General features: G+C 42.9%; 1 protein-coding gene across 1 annotated transcript in view; it reads left to right on the top strand.

Annotated features, from left to right (window-relative positions):
• Positions 1-17,240, top strand: part of fat2 (FAT atypical cadherin 2) — a 101,785-nt gene that overhangs the window by 62,945 nt on the left and 21,600 nt on the right. Inside the window, exons 17-23 of the mRNA XM_019260966.2 lie at positions 4,457-4,668; positions 7,342-7,479; positions 7,582-7,725; positions 11,507-11,704; positions 11,916-12,516; positions 12,654-12,854; positions 16,205-16,362. Of these exons, the coding sequence (XP_019116511.2) occupies positions 4,457-4,668; positions 7,342-7,479; positions 7,582-7,725; positions 11,507-11,704; positions 11,916-12,516; positions 12,654-12,854; positions 16,205-16,362 (1,652 nt within the window). The remainder of the gene's footprint in view (positions 1-4,456; positions 4,669-7,341; positions 7,480-7,581; positions 7,726-11,506; positions 11,705-11,915; positions 12,517-12,653; positions 12,855-16,204; positions 16,363-17,240) is intronic.

Here is a 17,240-nt window from a genome sequence, read left to right as displayed (position 1 = left end):
GCTGCTTTGAGCAAAACACAGAATAAAGCTACGAGCCCTTATTGACAGAGAGCTGGCAGCGGGGAGCGCGAGCGGTCACGCACAAGCTCCCGTACATAAACCATAAAACAGTTTATATTAAAGACACAATGTGCAGCATCTCAAACAGCCACAATAAATATCAGAGCATTAGCATAATTACCTGCACAAACACGACTGTTACAGAGAAGAATTCCTGCCTCGGGCGGTTTTATTGTGAGAATGTGGAAGGAAATCTGCAGGATTGTGGGAAATATTGACACTATTATTACAAAAAACAAAAAGGTTTATATGACAAAGGGAGCTTCCTGGGGTTGGCAGGTGGTGGAAGGAGTTAAAAGTTGGATGGAAAATCAGTGCCAAGTCTTTTATTCAGGGAGGATACAAGGAAGCGTCTCTGCCTCTGAGCGAAGATTTGTTGGCTTGTTTGTCTGGACATATTGAAATGAAAGTAAAGTTCAGTTTTGCTGGAAGCTCTCTTGACGCTTGAGATCAACAGTTCAGTGCTACAGAGCTTATTTCTGCTGTGAAGTTGGACATTTGAACATGGGGACTTATGGAGACTGACTCACTTCTGGAGCCAGACTCAAGTGGACGTTAGAGGAACTGCAGCTTTTGGTACTTTTGTATTAGCTTCACTTCACAGCTGCAGATGTTGCCACTTGCTTAGAACCCAAAAAACATCCACCAGCATGGCGTTTGCCTCCTGTAGTGCATCGGTTTACATAGACTGTAAATCAGTAGGACTTTTTAAGAAGAACCCTCTGCTGGACCGAGGGCTGGGTATCATTAAAAAAATAATGAAAGTACCAATAGAGTACTTCATTCAGTGCTTCGACTTTGTGTTCTTTAACCACTTAAGTAATCAACAGTTGCAGCATGTTCAGGAGAGTCAGTGCTGGTGTCAAAGAGGCCTCCACCCTGAAGTTTTCTCCACGCTAGACGAGGTTTTTCTAGAAATAATCCTTCTGTATTTTATGCCTTTTATCTTCATTAAAATCATTGCAGAATTGTCCACACTGGCCTAATGCACACAGAGACGATAACAGGATGCAGGTTTCTCATAAATGTGACTCAGACCTGATTATAAATGTAAAAACCAGATGTTCTGTTCTCATCTTCCTCCGTCAGAAATCCCCTGAGCAAGGCACTCGATGCCTGCTCAGTGCCTGAATGTGTATAAATGATGAAATGATCAAAAGTGTCGAGCTGGCTGAGTAAGAAGAGCTTGAATGAGATGTGAGCCATTGATAAAAAGGAAGCTCGGCCAGTTTTGTCTCCTTAGGAAAAGGCACAAAAAAATGAAGCAACAAATAAATGAATAACACTCGGATCACTCGGGTTGGACAAATCTCCTTGATCTCAGAGAAATCAATAAAGTGAGATCTGTGCCGTGTACGAGGTGCAAATAAACCCGGAGGTGTTTAGTTTGAGCGGAGATGGTCGATGTTTGTTTGTTTCTTGTTTTATCTTAATGAAGTGTGGTTCAGCAGACTGGCTGGCAGCCCAGTGAAAATAGGTTGTGCGTCTCACCCACACACTCTGCTGGATGTGATGGGCTGCAGTCCACAGATACACTCTGTCTGCTCTGCGTGGTGGTGATAATATGATCTCTGACGGAGGTATCCGTCTCCTCGGAGCTGCTCGGTGCAGTAAACGTAAAGTTGGACCAATTTACAGCTTCCAAACAACCTTATCTATAAAAACTGTCAGCGCGCTCAGCACAACACAAATTACATGTTTAGGTTGAGTTTGATGGTAGCTAAGTGTCGGCAGGCGCTGTAGTTTGTCATATAATAAACTTATATAATAAGTTATGAAGAAAATATCAGCAAAACTTTAATACATGGCCTCGTACGTGAGTCATGAGCCAGGTAGATTTTCATCGGCAGTGGTTGTTTAACAATGAAGACAACAGTTCCCATCATCCCAAACTACTTCTCTTACATCAGATTTGTTTCATGTATCATAGTAAAACATCCGTGATGATGATATATCACCTGTTGTACCAAGCACCTGATACAGTTTTGGCGAAAGTTCAGTACAAACATTGTATATATATATATATATATATAATATATATATATATTATATATATATATATATATAGATATATATATATATATATATATATAGATATATATTATATATATGATAGAATCTATAATCTATTTTATTAAATTTAAAACTTTTAATGAACTGGCGAGCTGTCCAGGGCGTACCACGCCTCTTGCCTGATTCCTGCTGGGATTGGCTCCAGCCCCCCTGGTGACCATGAAAACAGGCATTACAGGATATGGACTGATGGGTGGATACAACTTTTAACACAAGCCTGATATCTTTATTACGATATTGATTACGGTAAATCGAATTTAAGTTCAATTTAAGTTCAATCTGTGTCAGAAAACAGTAAATGTTGCCGTGTTCTTGAAGCTTGAGGGGACGTCTTGTCAATTAACAATCACCAAAATCAAAGAAATCACTTTTGTTCAAAGCATTGACAATCAAAGATATAATTTCTTAATTGATTGAACTCTATTATTTTCAGCCCTGGTCACTCAGACACTGGTCCATTCTGCCCTGATCTTTTAATCTCTTTATTGCAAGTCCAACTCATTGGAGGCAAGTCATTCATACTCCATAGACACTGCAGACCAGAAATTCAATAACATGAATGAAGATGTTGCATTGATGAAATGCCCATTGGAGGAGGAGATCCCCACAGGGGAAAGGCTCTATCTTAACGTGCTCGACATCAGATAAATCAAACTGAACGGAGTGACTCAATAAGAGACAAAAAAAGTGGACATGACACAGTCCATCCCCTTCAGGACTTCATGCCTCTTTTATCGCTGCCATAAATTGAGGTTAAACTTCACATGTGGATGACAGATAACACACAAAGACAGCAGCGGGCTGTGGAGAGATTTATAGATCCTGAAAGGTTAAACTCACAGCTTCACTGCGCTGACAAAAGTGAGAGTTCACCAGAGACGTCACACGATACCACACACACACATGGTGTGTGTTTGACTTAAGGTGCATATTATCGTCAAAAGCAACCTTGCTTGAACATCGATTTTAAACGTACATTATGTCTGTCACTCTACATAATATACATTCTGCATTTCAATATGATGTGCAGTCAGGCGGAGCAGCAATTTAATTTATGCAGAGAGCGGATTGAAAAAGCAGCAGTGGAGAGGATGGAAATGCACGAAAAAAAAAGGGTCTGATAAAGAGCTGAGAGTCACTGATCTGGACCAAAGCTTTTTAGCTAAAACCTGGTCCTGGTCCTGATCCTGGTCCTGGTCCTGGTCCTGCGCAGACTTTAAGTGGATTTTTATGCAGATCCTTTGGTCGTTTCATCACGTTTCATGTAGCACGACATGGGTGCCACAATCTGACTCTTACAGGCTTAAAGTCTGGTGCTGCGGTTGTGTGTGTCAAATAGAAATGTTGGCAATCATCTATATAGAAAACTGTCTAGAATTTTTAGAAATACATCTAAATGGGACTGACTTTGATTTGTATATTTAAATGCAGGTTTTGATATAATTTTTCTGTATATTAATGCAAGGACTTTTCCACTTTCACACAGTTCTTGGATTGCTGGTTGGATAAAACAACAACGTCTTTACTTCCTTCGCCCTGAGGCTTCACATGAACATGTTAACATGCTTAATATCCGTCATTAATAAATTACAATCATCATGAGCCTGAGCCGGAGCACAAACTGATAAAAGTGGAGCTGCTGATGGTGCTGGACTTACTGTAGCCTGCCATGCTACGTCTTAGCACCACCTTCAGGTCAAGCTTAACATTCTTAGCCACACTGATGAACCTAAAGATGGTAGATTTATCTTATTATTCCTTTTTTCCTGCCGTGTAATGAGCCTTCGTACGTCAAACCCAAGATTCAAACTCATTTTATCTGTTTCCCCACATTTCAGGGCAAAAAAACCAACAACTCTGAGATCTCAACTAGAATTTAAAACCAAGTTGTGCAACTTTGAAGAGTGTTCAGCAACGCATCATGTATTTGTAATGATGGGCCCACTGGTGAATCGAACAGGGGCGAAGAGGCTGTACCAGAATCAAGACCTTGCACATGTTTTATGAATTCAGAGTGTTTTGCTCATAAGGTGAACTGGGCAGCTTTGTACTGAAGTTGTATATCAGAGGTAACTGTTTAAAACTCAAGGATTTCATCACCCCCAACAAATCTAACATTACATCAGAATGCTGCACAGCACGCTCATGTTCACCAAACCGCTGTGATGTTTTAGACTAAAGTGCTCCGAAGAAAGGTGGAAAAGATCTGAGGTTCAGTCCAGCTGGTCTGTCTTTCCCTGTTTCTTGTGCAGAATCGATCAGTCTTTGTTTTTTTGTACAAACATAAGAAGAATAATTCAGTCTTCACCTTGTGCTCCTGCAGGCCTTATGACCCTCGTTGCGCCGCTGGACTTTGAAGTTTCCCGGGAGTACTACCTCTCTGTAGAGGGAAGTCGTGGCAAATCGTCCCTCAGCGATATCACCACGGTTATCATCAACGTGACGGATGTGAACGACAACGCGCCGGCGTTCGAACGAGGGGACTACAGCACGGAGATATCCGAGGACCTGACGCCCGGAGGCCTGATAATGAAGGTAAGCACGGAAGTTAAGAAGAAACTTTTTGGACGAAATGTGTTACAAACTGGTTGTAAAAGCCCCGCTCGAAGCACCAGAAGCTGCTTTGCTCACCACATTGAAATGAAATGAAACTGGACATTAGTTGTAGATCTGTGAAGATGTTTCACCTCTCATCCAAGAGGCTTCCTCAGATCTGACTGACTGGTGGAGAGACCCAGGTATTTAGCTATGGTGGGATTGTTAACCAGACCATTGGTTCCACTTGGTTCACTTCCAGGGTGGATGACGGTCATTTGAGCTGCATGAGGCCAAGCGTGAACTCCTGTTCAGCCTCCTGGGAAGGGATGTATGTGGTGGATAACTGATGTCCGAGGCGTCCTGCTCTGTTGAGAAATGTTTTTTCTACAAGCACTAACAAGTGGAAACAATGGCCTGGTTAATGACCCAGTTAGGATATATTCCTAGATCTCCCCATTAGTCAGTCAGAACTAAAGAAGCCTCTTAGATGAGGGTGAAATGTCTTCACGGATCTACAACCAAGTCCAGTTACCCCAGATTGAACCCTTCTCAAAGAAAGCCTTCACAGAGGTTCTCAAGACTGTATGTGTGTCCCTTGGAGGAGAAGATCCCTCAATGGGGAAATCCTTTCATTCAACACACACACACACACACATTCATACATACAGACAAGGGTCTGATAGATATACATTATAGATACAATGGAGTGATGGGCAGCCACGTAGCAGCGCTGCCTTGTTCAAGGTCACCTCGGCAATACCCAGGAGGTGAACGGGCTCTTCTCCAGTCGCTAGGCCACACTCCATATTGTTGTCCACTCCATATAAGTCTCTATGAACCCTGTAATAATTCATTTATATACTTCTATACCTCAGTTTTGCGAATAGTATTAGATATCAGACATGTATTATAAATATTCTCAACACATACTGAGAACATCCATGCACACAGATCAAGAGTGTTTCACTCTTAAATAACATGTAAATTCAGATCATCTTAAATTAATAAAAATATAAAATATAATACTAAAACACACAGAAAGAACAATAACAGGTCCTGGGTGTTGTGCATGACACGCAAGAGGAAGATTGTCAAAGTTATGTATTGTTAGATTAGAACCTGTGAACTTTTTTAGATTTAGAAATTAAAATTCATTCAATTTCGAGTCTTTTTGTTTAAAAAAAAAAAAAGTTTCCCATCACAATAATTGAACTGAATAAATCTGAAAGCATTTCACAGACCCTCCCTCTGCTGCTGCAGAGAGTGAGGCTGAAAAGAAATATTGAAGGTTACAGTAAATACATTACTTTTTGATGACTTCTTCAAGTAGGCCCACACACACACACACACACACACACACACACACACAGAATATGAGGAACATTCATACATCATAGACACAAAAACATCCGTAATCTTTAATTGAATCACTGAATTGAATTGGACTTTAAATTATTTCCAAGGTTCAATTTACCTGAAGGACGTTTCTCCGTAATCTGTAACTTCAGAACAGAATTTCCCGTGTTGTGTTTTTCATCCTCAGCGCACAAACACACACAAACAACATGCATCAACACATATATCAGAGGTGTAACATACAGGTATTTGTTATATATTATCTTATTTCACACAGAGAGTAATATGACAGCTCGTTGTTGATTCAGGTAATGGAAAAAAAAAAAAGATAAGAACGAACAAGAACAAGGACAAACAGAAGTCACATATTTATAATTCCATGCGCACAATAGCAACATGGCGGCATGTCAATGGCATACACATGTAGAAAAACGGATTAAACACACACACACACACACACACACACACACACACACACACAGACACACACATTTATCCGACATGTCAGCCGTCATCTGTCAGGCCAGAAGCAGAGATAACACACCAATAACACAGCTCAGTGACTCGCTGATGGTCTGACCACGGCTCGATGATGTGTCTGTAATCATACGGTTTCATATTTGACATTTTTCTTCTCATCGCTCCGTTTTTCACCATTTACTGTTTGAAAGTGTTTTAACTGTTTTGCTGTAGTTGGAGGAGAGTGGCGTCTGTCAGCGGAGGAAATGATTCATCGTTACAGTGAGCTAAAACCGTCACAATGAACGAAGACAATAACGATGAGCTCACGATTTTATCACGTGACATCTCAATCTTTATGAATCATCTTTGTCTGTTATTGAGAAAAACTATCGAACAATGTGGCATCGAAGACCAGAGAAATTTCTGCAGAAATCTTCCCACACATTTTTTACTTCTTTTAAGAAATAAAGACAAAATTAAAGTTGGTTAGACGCAGATTTCTGTGTTGTGACAAACAGAAAGAAGACAAAAAAAACTTAAACCAGCTATTTAACTAATGCGTTTAATGAATATATTTGTTTTCATGAAAAAGGCTTGAACCATGAAGCAGAAGCCATGAAAACAGGAGTGTAAACACCTTTTCTGCTTTTCTAATTTGGTTTCTCGTGTCGATATAAACGTCATCGGTCAAGAGAATGTTTGTTCTGTGGCTAGCCATGACCTCTGACCTCACTTCTCTCAGCTCTGATGTTGCTTTATCGGATCACACTGGTCGCTAACAGTATTCTTGTTTACCTGGTATTAAGTCGTGTTCTTCTTCTTCTCACCTTTCATCGCTTTCTTCACGTCCAGGTAACAGCCACCGATCAGGATGGTCCGATCAACAATCTGCTGCGTTACTCCATCGTGAGCGGTGACCCCCTGCAGCAGTTCTCTATTCACTCTCGTAGCGGAGAAATCACCGTCCGCACAGCGCTGGACAGAGAAGAGGTCAGTCTGTTTGTTCAAGCAGTGAAGAATTAAGAAGATTAAGAAGGATTTGTTTCATTAAAGCTTGACTCGTGTTGAATTTCATCTCCATCTCCTCTTCAGACTCCTCATTACTCCCTGACGGTTCAGGCGGCAGATGAAGGTGATCCTCCACTTTCCTCTGCGGTCCTCATCACCATCACTGTCAGGGATGTCAACGACAACCCACCTGTCTTCTCGCAGGTCAACCACAGTCTGCTGCTGCAGGTATGTGACACATGTCCACATGAAAACAGTTTGTGCTGTCACACCCGCTTACACATTAACCTCAGGATCAGACGCTGAAAGGTGGACCTGCAAACGTGTCGCCGCCTTTCGACCAGATTTGCCAATTCGAATGTGAAATTCAGAGATTTAAATGTTTTTAGGATTAGTTCATTTTCATAAAGCACGGCATAGAGGCTGCACTGCTGTGGACGAAAGCAGCCCTTCCCAAATCGAAACTCAAGCCTTACATTGCTCTCTCTAAAGCTGTCAGTTTGGATCTGTTAGTTTGGATCTGTTAGTTTGGATCCGTTAGTTTGGATCCGTTAGTTTGGATCCGTTAGTTTGGATCCATTAGTCTGGATCCGTTAGTTTGGATCCGTTAGTTTGGATCCGTTACCTTGGATCCGTTAGTTTGGATCTGTTACCTTGGATCCGTTAGTCTGGATCCGTTAGTTTGGATTCGTTAGTTTGGATCCGTTAGCTTGAATCCGTTACCTTGGATCCGTTAGTTTGGATCTGTTAGTTTGGATCCGTTAGTTTGGATCTGTTAGTTTGGATCCGTCAGTTTAGATCCGTTAGTTTGGATCCGTCAGTTTGGATCCGTTAGTTTGGATCTGTTAGTCTGGATCCGTTAGCTGCTGCTGTGCTCAAACACAGTCAACAGTCTGGTGAAGCAAAGTTCGATATAAACGCTTCAGTTTCTCGATGGAAAGGTGGACCTGACGCCTGGTGCTCCCGTGCCTCATGAAACCTACTTTAATAAATCCAAACTAACCCTTTAGGGAGCCTGCTCGACCTGATGTTTGCATAGTAATGCTGAGATAAGCTCTTTTGTTTGCAGTTTAACATTGAACCAAGCTAACTTTAGCTTTGACCCAGGTGTGCAATGACACCTCTATTTATCTTCTGTGGAGCAGAAGGATTCACCAGTCAAGGCAGTTTCAGGCAGCAGCTTATGATCCGTACCAAAGTGCCTCCACTTATTCTTCGATCCAACGTCCCACACGCTGATGGCTCGTCTTGTCAGGCTATAGGATTTTTAACACAGTTGTTCAATGGGTCGACACATGCAGGCTCAAGTACGCCGGGCTGCTTCTGATGCATCCAGTGTGGTGCTGCAGGCATCAGAGGAAACGTGGTGAGAGAGTCGGCACATCGGGGCTAAATGATGCATGTAGTGAAATTACTCAACAGGCTGTGAGGGTCCGCTTGTTCAGCAGGTTGGATGTGTTGGCACGGTGCTACAGCCCAAAAACCTTCATTTAGAAACACTTAACGTTTGTGTGCTCTCCGATAATTAGGAGTGCGTTTTCTTGCCTTTAACTCTGTTTTAATAATATATTTGACCCCAGTGGGACACCATAGGCAAAGTCTGATAGATGATTTTCTAATGCGCTCTGGTTGGTGATAAAACAGCTTCGGTTTCGTGTTGAGAAACTAACGACGTTCGCCGCCTGAAGCTGTTAAAAACACGTCTGCGCCTGAAGTGGAAGAACAAACAGCCACAAACACACAGCATCAACAAAATGTCAACAAGCAACATGTAAAAAAAAAAAAGTCACCCAGAACGCTCCAGAAAGATTCGTCTGCTCATCAGCTCCTGCAAAATAACCTCTGGGAAAGCAGCGGTCGCATTCATGTGTGAAATTTGACAACTCAGTGGAAAGATATGAACACAGAGGGGGGGGGGGGCTCGCTTTTATTTCCAACTCCTGTTGGTTCATCTGTTAATGGAAAAGTTTTAAGGTGTCAAATACTCCGAACAGTCCACCTGCTCTGCTCCTGAACGGGCCGATAACGTACACAGACGAACTAATGATTGAGTGTAATCAAAGAGAAATCACTACAGATCAGTCGTCCTCCATCCATCACTCTTTCCAAATCTCTTTCTTCCTCATTCTCAAACACATTCCGCTGAAAATATGCTGACCTGTAAGCGCCACTCCGTCGTAACTGCGGCGCCCGAAGCTCATTAAAAAACGTGGCGCTGAGAGTTCATGAGTGAAACTCAAAACCAGAGCTGATCAAAGAGGCAGGAGGATCGGCTGTCAGGATTTGTAGGTGTGTGTGTGTGTTTTCCTCGCAGAACATCAGCACCACCCGTTCACCTCCAACTTCTAATTACAGGACAGCAAGTCTGCTGCTGTGGACAAACTTCTAGCAGACTGTTTACCTCCTGTTTCGTGTGAAAGCTTGTAACGCTGCGTGCTGCAGTGAGACGCAGCCGCCCACATGCCTGAGAGTACAAATCTGTCTCTGCATGTGTGCGTTCACGCCTCTGGCAGCGCCGTTCACGGGCACTTAAAGTTCTCCGTGCCAGCTCTCCATCACTCTACCTGCCGCAGCTCTGCCAGCTCAGAAACTCCCATCCAGTCACAGAGTCGCTGCTCCGCGAGCCAAATCGTCTGCGCTGTGTGGTGATGAATCCAAACTCGGTGATATCATCCCATCTGCTGTCTCCACAGCCAGCTCGGGCTCGTGAGGAAGACTCTGATTGCATTAAACAGATGGATGTTGGAGAAAGGTGTTTGAGGTCAGCGGCGGAGGCGGCGTCCTCTCATGTAGCTGTCTCATGCCTTTGTTTTGACTATTTGCCACTTTTATGACTGGCACATCTGTTGTAGCGAAGTGTCTGCGGCCTATTAGGCTGCAGTCAGATTTGAATATTTCAGTGAAGGCGGCAGATGGACAGGTGGTTTGTATCTCTGCATATCGTCCTCACAGGAGTCAGAAGCGTAACCCGTTGCATCTGTGATTTCACGAAAAACCTGGTCTTCACTCCAGCATGCTAAACAGACACATGAGTACCATGAACAGGGTTTACCTCCACTGAAGTTTCTGTTGAGGGAGGTGACCTAGAAAGTTCTGATTTCAGGTTTTGTATAAGTATTCATTTTATTTCTTGCAGGTCAAAAGACGTCGAAATTTGGTTGAAAAGCTGCTGATGGACAGAGTTACATTCTGTTCACAAATCGATGCACAATGATGAGTTATACTCTTCATGAAGCAGTTTGGTGCTTGAAACGTATCAGAAAGTTGGATGCTAACCTTGCCAAGATCGAGGGAGAATCTATCTTTCCAGGCTTCGAGTTATGGACTTGTGTCTGAACACAAGCTGGAGGTTTGAATCAATCAGCGACTTCTGAGGAACTACTGGCAGCTACGGCATGAGCTACAGGCACGGGTCTGAAAAAGCAATGACGGCTGCTAAAGAGCTTACATCAGAACTGAAGGCTTTCTCTGACTGACTTCAGTAAAAGTTTGGCTATGTTGTATTGTCCATTGATCTGTTGGGTGAAGCTTGCCAGCATGTTCATCCAATCACCTGGCCTGTCCAACAAAGACTTTCCAGATGTTTCTGTGTTGAGTTTGACATTTCTTCACAGTCTGATGAAGCCGCTCTTTGCTTAAACAGGACTGTATTTTGTGATGCGTGCTCCAATTTTTAGAAGTGTTAGCCCATTAACTCCACATTGTTTGTATTTCGTCGCTGTGAGTTTTTAGATTGATAACCCACCTACCGCTGGTTTCTATTAAGTTCAGCACACTGTGAAAATCAGCAGACAGAGACTCGGTGGCTCTGGGTGGGAAATCAGGCAATTACTGACCAGCGGTGCTGAAGTTACAAGCAGGGATCAAACTTTCTTGGTCGTAAAGTACTTTTTAAAGGATCAGTATGTCGGATTTAGTGGCATCTAGTGGTGTAGTTAAGGACTGCATGAAGATAAAACTGTCGGCTCAAGGCTGACCTTTAAATACAATGACTTCCTGTCTCCTGCAGGAGGGCGAGTCGGTCGGCAGCGGCGTCCTGCAGCTCGTGGTGACAGACAAAGACACGCCCAAGAACGGCCCTCCATTCTCTTTCCACATCGTCAGCGGCAACGAGGACCGCCGTTTCCACGTCGACCAGGGTGGCCTTCTGTCGCTGTCTGCTCCACTCAGGAAGCGGGTGAAACCCCATCACCAGCTGAAGATTCAGGTAAGAAGACGTTTCCCCTCCTGAGCTGCTGCTGCTGCTGCTTGCTCGTCTGTTTTTCACTCTATGTTGACATTTTAAACTTTCCTCTTTTTTCTAATTTATATTCCCTTTCATCCTTGAGATTCACATCTTGTTTGAGTCACATCAATCAGTCTGTTGATTTTCAAAGAAAGCTGCACATTACCAGTCTAATCTTTGTGTCTTTTTCTAGGTGACAGACAGCGGCCACCCTCCCCTCTCCTCCATCTGTGTGGTCAACATCAACGTCACCGAGCAGAGCAAGTATCCTCCCTCTGTGGTGCCTTTGGAGGTCTTCATCACTACCTCAGGTGGGCTGTTTGCCAACCGGGTCATTGGCAGGCTGCACGCCTCTGACCAGGACCTGCAGGACGTCCTGACCTACAAGCTGGTTTCAGAAAATCCAAACAAGGGGAGATTCTCCGTCGACCTCACTGATGGCAAAATCTGGGCGGATGAAAACCTGGAGGAGGGCTCCTACTCCCTCAACGTCAGCGTGACTGATGGGAAGTTCAGCGTCTGGGCCGGGGTCAGGGTTCATGTGTGGTCGGCCAACCAGAGGGCGCTTGACTCGGGCCTGACGCTGCAGCTGGCTGGGTTGTCACCCGAGGAGTTTCTGGGCGACCACTGGAGAGGCCTCCAGCGCAGCCTCGGACAAGCTCTGAATTTACCCAAACAGGAGCTTCATCTGGTCAGCCTGCAGCAGCTACCCGACACCCAGGTCCTGGAGGCCCTGCTGATCTGGAGGCCACAGAGCGGACTCGTCCAGTCTCTGCCAACCAACAGACTTCCAGGTGATCAAACGAAATAAATACTGAGATTTAAAATTGATGTCACAATGAACCCTTCAACCCATAACATAAAATATTTAGTTGATCCTGTGATGCTGAAGTTTGAATGTGCCGTCTGAAAGTTGATCTCTTTGATGTAGGTATCATAGCCGACATCGAGGACACGCTCAGCCTCAGCATCCTCAGGGTGAGCCACAACGGGTGTCTCGGCACCGGCTGTCCGCCACGAGGCTGCAGAAACGCCGTCCGACTGACAGGAGAAAGACTGAGCCATTTCACGACGGCGAGAGCCGGTTACATCACCCCACAACACACCTGGGAGAGCGTCTGTCCCTGTAACGGTACGTCTGTCCGTCTGTCTGTCTGTGTGCATGCACCTGGGCTTTGGAGAGGCCTTAATGAGCGAGTGTGCATGTGGGTAACGACGTGCTTTACCAGCAGGAACCGCGAGTTTGTCATAGACACACTAACTCAGCCCCTCGTCTGAGAGCAGGACGAGTCTGTGGCGTCTTCCTGCTGCTTTGACAATCGATCTGATTCAAAACTACATCGTGGGATGAGAAACAAGCCGTGCTCCAGCAGAGTCAGCTCAGTCAACTCTCCCCTAACGTCCTCGCAGAGCAGAGCGTGCACGCTGTTCCCGGCTCATCGAACTGTGGACGGAGTTAAGGTGTAAATGAGGGAAAGGAGGTCAAGGCAGGTTTACCTCCACCTGCATTTGCACCTTTTCTTTCTTCTGTCGTAATGGAAAAATTTTATTGTACATAAAAGTACGAAAATTATAAAAGACAGCGTTCAGTAAATTAAAAGAAGAAAGAAGGAGAGGCGACCTGCTTAAAGGCTCAAAGCCAGATAAACGAAGTATATTCATTATTTGACAGAAAAGCAATTAGGTGACAAAATATGAACAGAAAAAGACATTTTGTTTCTCATTCATGCTGTTACCCACAGTTACATTCAAACCAGGGACACTACTTTTGTTGCATAGATAGTAACGCTACATTCAGGTGGATTCAAGCAGACGGTCGACGGACGCCTTCGCACCTTCAATGGTTGAACCCAGATCGTCCACGTGTGTGAGAGAGTTATGTAACATCCAGTTGCAGTAGCTGCTCCACGTGCAGATGCAGCATGAATATAACATGTTTTAAGACATAACACAAGATTTCTGGAGCTGTTTTACCACCAGCTGCAGTTTGTTTGAATTTTTTCTTGCCGTGGATAGACAACCACGTCAATCCAGAGCAAATTCAAAAGTGGAGAGTGTCAGCACTCTCATACCGACTGAACGCACGACTTCACTACGAGTCCTGCTTAAAGAAGCGTGTGATACAGATATTGGCTGATTCGTCTTTGTGATTAAAGCCAGCTGCTCTTCATAGACCTGAGGTAACCTGTTGTGTTGGGACTGACTCCGAGATTTCAGTCTTGTATTCTGTGAATTCCCCTCTCCGTTCTGCCGGACTTTCCGAGCATAAAGACCCATCCTCCATCACTCAGGCTAAATTCTTTTGTTTTCTTAGTCTTGTGTTTTTTCAGGCAGCTCGCTGTAGATATCTGTTTCTGCCTGAGTTCAGAGAGCCTTTTCCCTTTTATCTGCTAAAACACAGCGAACTGAGGGAGTAAATCCCCGAGATTTCATATAAATCACTCAGAACACGTTGGGTATGAATGCGGGCCCTCCGTTAACTCCTGTTACAGCCGACAGAACATCTATATCATTGAGCGGCGGCGCCACCTCGTCGGATCGTCCTCGGTGATCTCTGTTGGCATTCCTGTCAGGATTAGTGGTGTGAGGACAGAATAAAAGTCAGCTAGGGGCTCTCTGGGATATAGACTTATTATAAGCTTGTTTAGAGTCTTCTTCCCTCCAGAACATCTTTCGAATGTGTTATCACCGCCATATTTTGACTATACAGAATACCTCTTTGGTCTTAAGAGTGTCTGGGGTATGGCGATAAGGAGATGTTGCGTGAGGACGGAGAACAGGAAAGAAAAACACGAGTAAGTGAACGTTTCATGATCAAGAAGCTTTGTGAAACTGAGCTCTAGATTTGGACACCAACTCTGTCTCTGATCATATAATGTGATAATAATTGTTATTTATGAGGTCATTAGAGTAGATCGATCGTTTGTTTGTACTTCGAAAGTTTATCAGCCACAATTTCCTCATCAGTCAAATCAGTCAACCTCATTTGTCAAGGTTTCCCTGAATAAAGAACGGAAATAATAATTTATGACACAAATGTGCCAAAGATTTTCTGATTCCAGCCAGACGACAACAACAACAAGCTGTGTAATACCAAACTGTGTTTTTAATTATCTTCATTTAACTTTGTGGACCTTTATTGAATTAATTCCAAAAAATAATGAACAGCCTGATTTTATTCTGAGAGGCTATAAAGGTTAGACAGTTTGACAAATTATTATCCAAACAATCTTATTATTGAATTGAATATTTGAGCTTTTTAATCATTCAGAGTTTAATAATAAAGTTGCACTTTATGTGTTTGTCATTAAATTGTAGGGTGTTCTTTTCTTTATCATTTTTATCCTTTTATCCTGAAAGTTGATCGACCGCCGTCGACATGTTCAGTTGTTTTTAAATTTCCTGCAGAGAGTTGTGTCAAAATAAAAGTTACTGGATTTAAATCCCACTTCAGGAAAAGTTGTTTTTCACCAAGACGTGGAAAAAAACTTTGGGAATGTTGTTGCTGAATCTCCCCACAGGCGTCATTAAAGTTTCATCTAAACACTAAAAAAAGTTTTGTCTGTACACTGATGTGCTCAGCTTTGGATTCGTCATTGATCCGTCCATCCGTTCATGAATTCACTCCTTCCTTCCTTTTTTTAAACTTCTGATGGACTTTGTTCTTTTGCTTTTTTTTCAGCTTTTTCCAGTTGAAAATATCAAACAAATCTTTAAAAATATGTTTCTCTCTCTGTCTTTGCAGTCTCAGATGTGAGTTCACACATTACATTCAGTTTACAGCACGTTTCATCTGCAGACTCAGCTGTTGCATTTAGTGAAATATTTAAATCTGAAGAGTCTTTAGAGTTCAGAGACTCTACAAAAATAACCAGAATTTGATTTCAGTGCTAATAAATGATCATGTGCTGTGCTGTTTAAACACATTAACTAAAGTTAAACATGCATAAACTTTTACATCCTACTCAGAATTTAATGATTCTAAATCTAAACTAAAACTTTCCTAAACACACAAAGAGTCTCTGAGACTGAGCGGACCTTCGATAACATGCAATCAAATGATCTAATGTTGCTCGGGGCAAAAGTTTTTAATGTTTTAAAGGTTTATTTCAAAGGTTGACCTTTGAAAAACTCTCATCGTGTTACAAAGTGAATCACTAGTTTGTTTCACAGTGAAGGAGACCTGGAGCTTCGTCTTTAGTCCTTGAAACATGTGATGTAGGTTTGTTCGTGGCTGTACTCTTCCCTGTGGGTAGGTTGTGGAGATCTCGGTTTGTTTATGAATGTATGCAATCAGTGGATTTGTTCAAAGCTCATTCAACGTTCGCGTCCTTGTTGTTTGAACATGCTCCCTTCATGCCTTTGGCTTCAGGTGTGATTGGTGATGTGAGGAAGAAGACCGGGTAACTGATGAAGACTGATGAGCTTCTGATTCATCATCAGGCTGCTCACGTCGGCTTCCCTCATGTTTCTGTCTTTCAGAGTCGGCGGTGAGGTTCGACGGTAAATCCTACCTGAAGTACCTTCACAGGATGGACGAGGACAGCCAGAGCTTCAAACTATCGCTGAGGTTCAAGACTTTCCAGGAGCAAGGCCTCATCGTGTCCACCAACAGCACCAAGGACTGGGGAACGTTACAGGTATTCTTTCTTTCTGAGGCTGCACGCAAAGAGGAACAGATGATTTGTTTTGAACAATTTGTGGCAGATGTACTGTTCTTATGATTTCTTGTTTGTTATTAACAGATGGAGCCTGTTTTTCTTTATTTTCAAAGTTCAGCCTGGAGTATCGGATGTTGTTCTGTGCTCCTACAGCTGTTCTTCTGTAGCTTGTTCTTAATACCACACATATATTTAAATATTTTAAGTCCTGGTTTGAAGTTTTTCTACTTTTACCCCGCTACATGATCAGACAGATACAATTACTAGTTACTTTGACGATCCAGATCTTGAAATATGATTCTTTGTTACACCAGGGTTTTAAAGGTTGAACCTGTCCCACTATAGTCTCATAAATTATTAAAATCTGAACCAGGTCAAACATTAAAATGCTGCTTAAACCCACTGACAGTATAAAGAAAGGACGGCGTATGTGTGACGTCGGCTTCACCTCACAGCTGCTTGAATACTCCACATTATCAGTATTAATCCAATATAACAATCAATAAATAAAAATCAATATTATATAGTTTATTTATCTATGCTTTTTTTTTTACCACTGAAGAGTTCTGAATTTGTTTTTAATATTACATGAAGATAAACTCCAATCCAAATTCATATGAATGTTTCCTGAGGCGATTTAAAAGTTGACGCACGCTTCAGCTCGATTAATTAATGCAGGCAAAGTCGTCAAAGGTCCCAGTGGTGAAAACAGTTTGACTCAGTGGTGCTGGAGGATCAGGCGTTAGCAGTGAAGCATAAAACCAACAGAATCAGACTGAGTTCATACATTTTCAACTCATTAGATTCTCCTGTCACCGGCAGTTTGTTTGCATCGGCCGGCTCGCAGCAGCACTGCG

Source organism: Larimichthys crocea, chromosome I (genome assembly GCF_000972845.2).
Source record: "Larimichthys crocea isolate SSNF chromosome I, L_crocea_2.0, whole genome shotgun sequence".
Taxonomy (NCBI): Eukaryota; Metazoa; Chordata; class Actinopteri; family Sciaenidae; genus Larimichthys; species Larimichthys crocea.
This window is presented reverse-complemented; position numbering and strand designations above follow the sequence as displayed.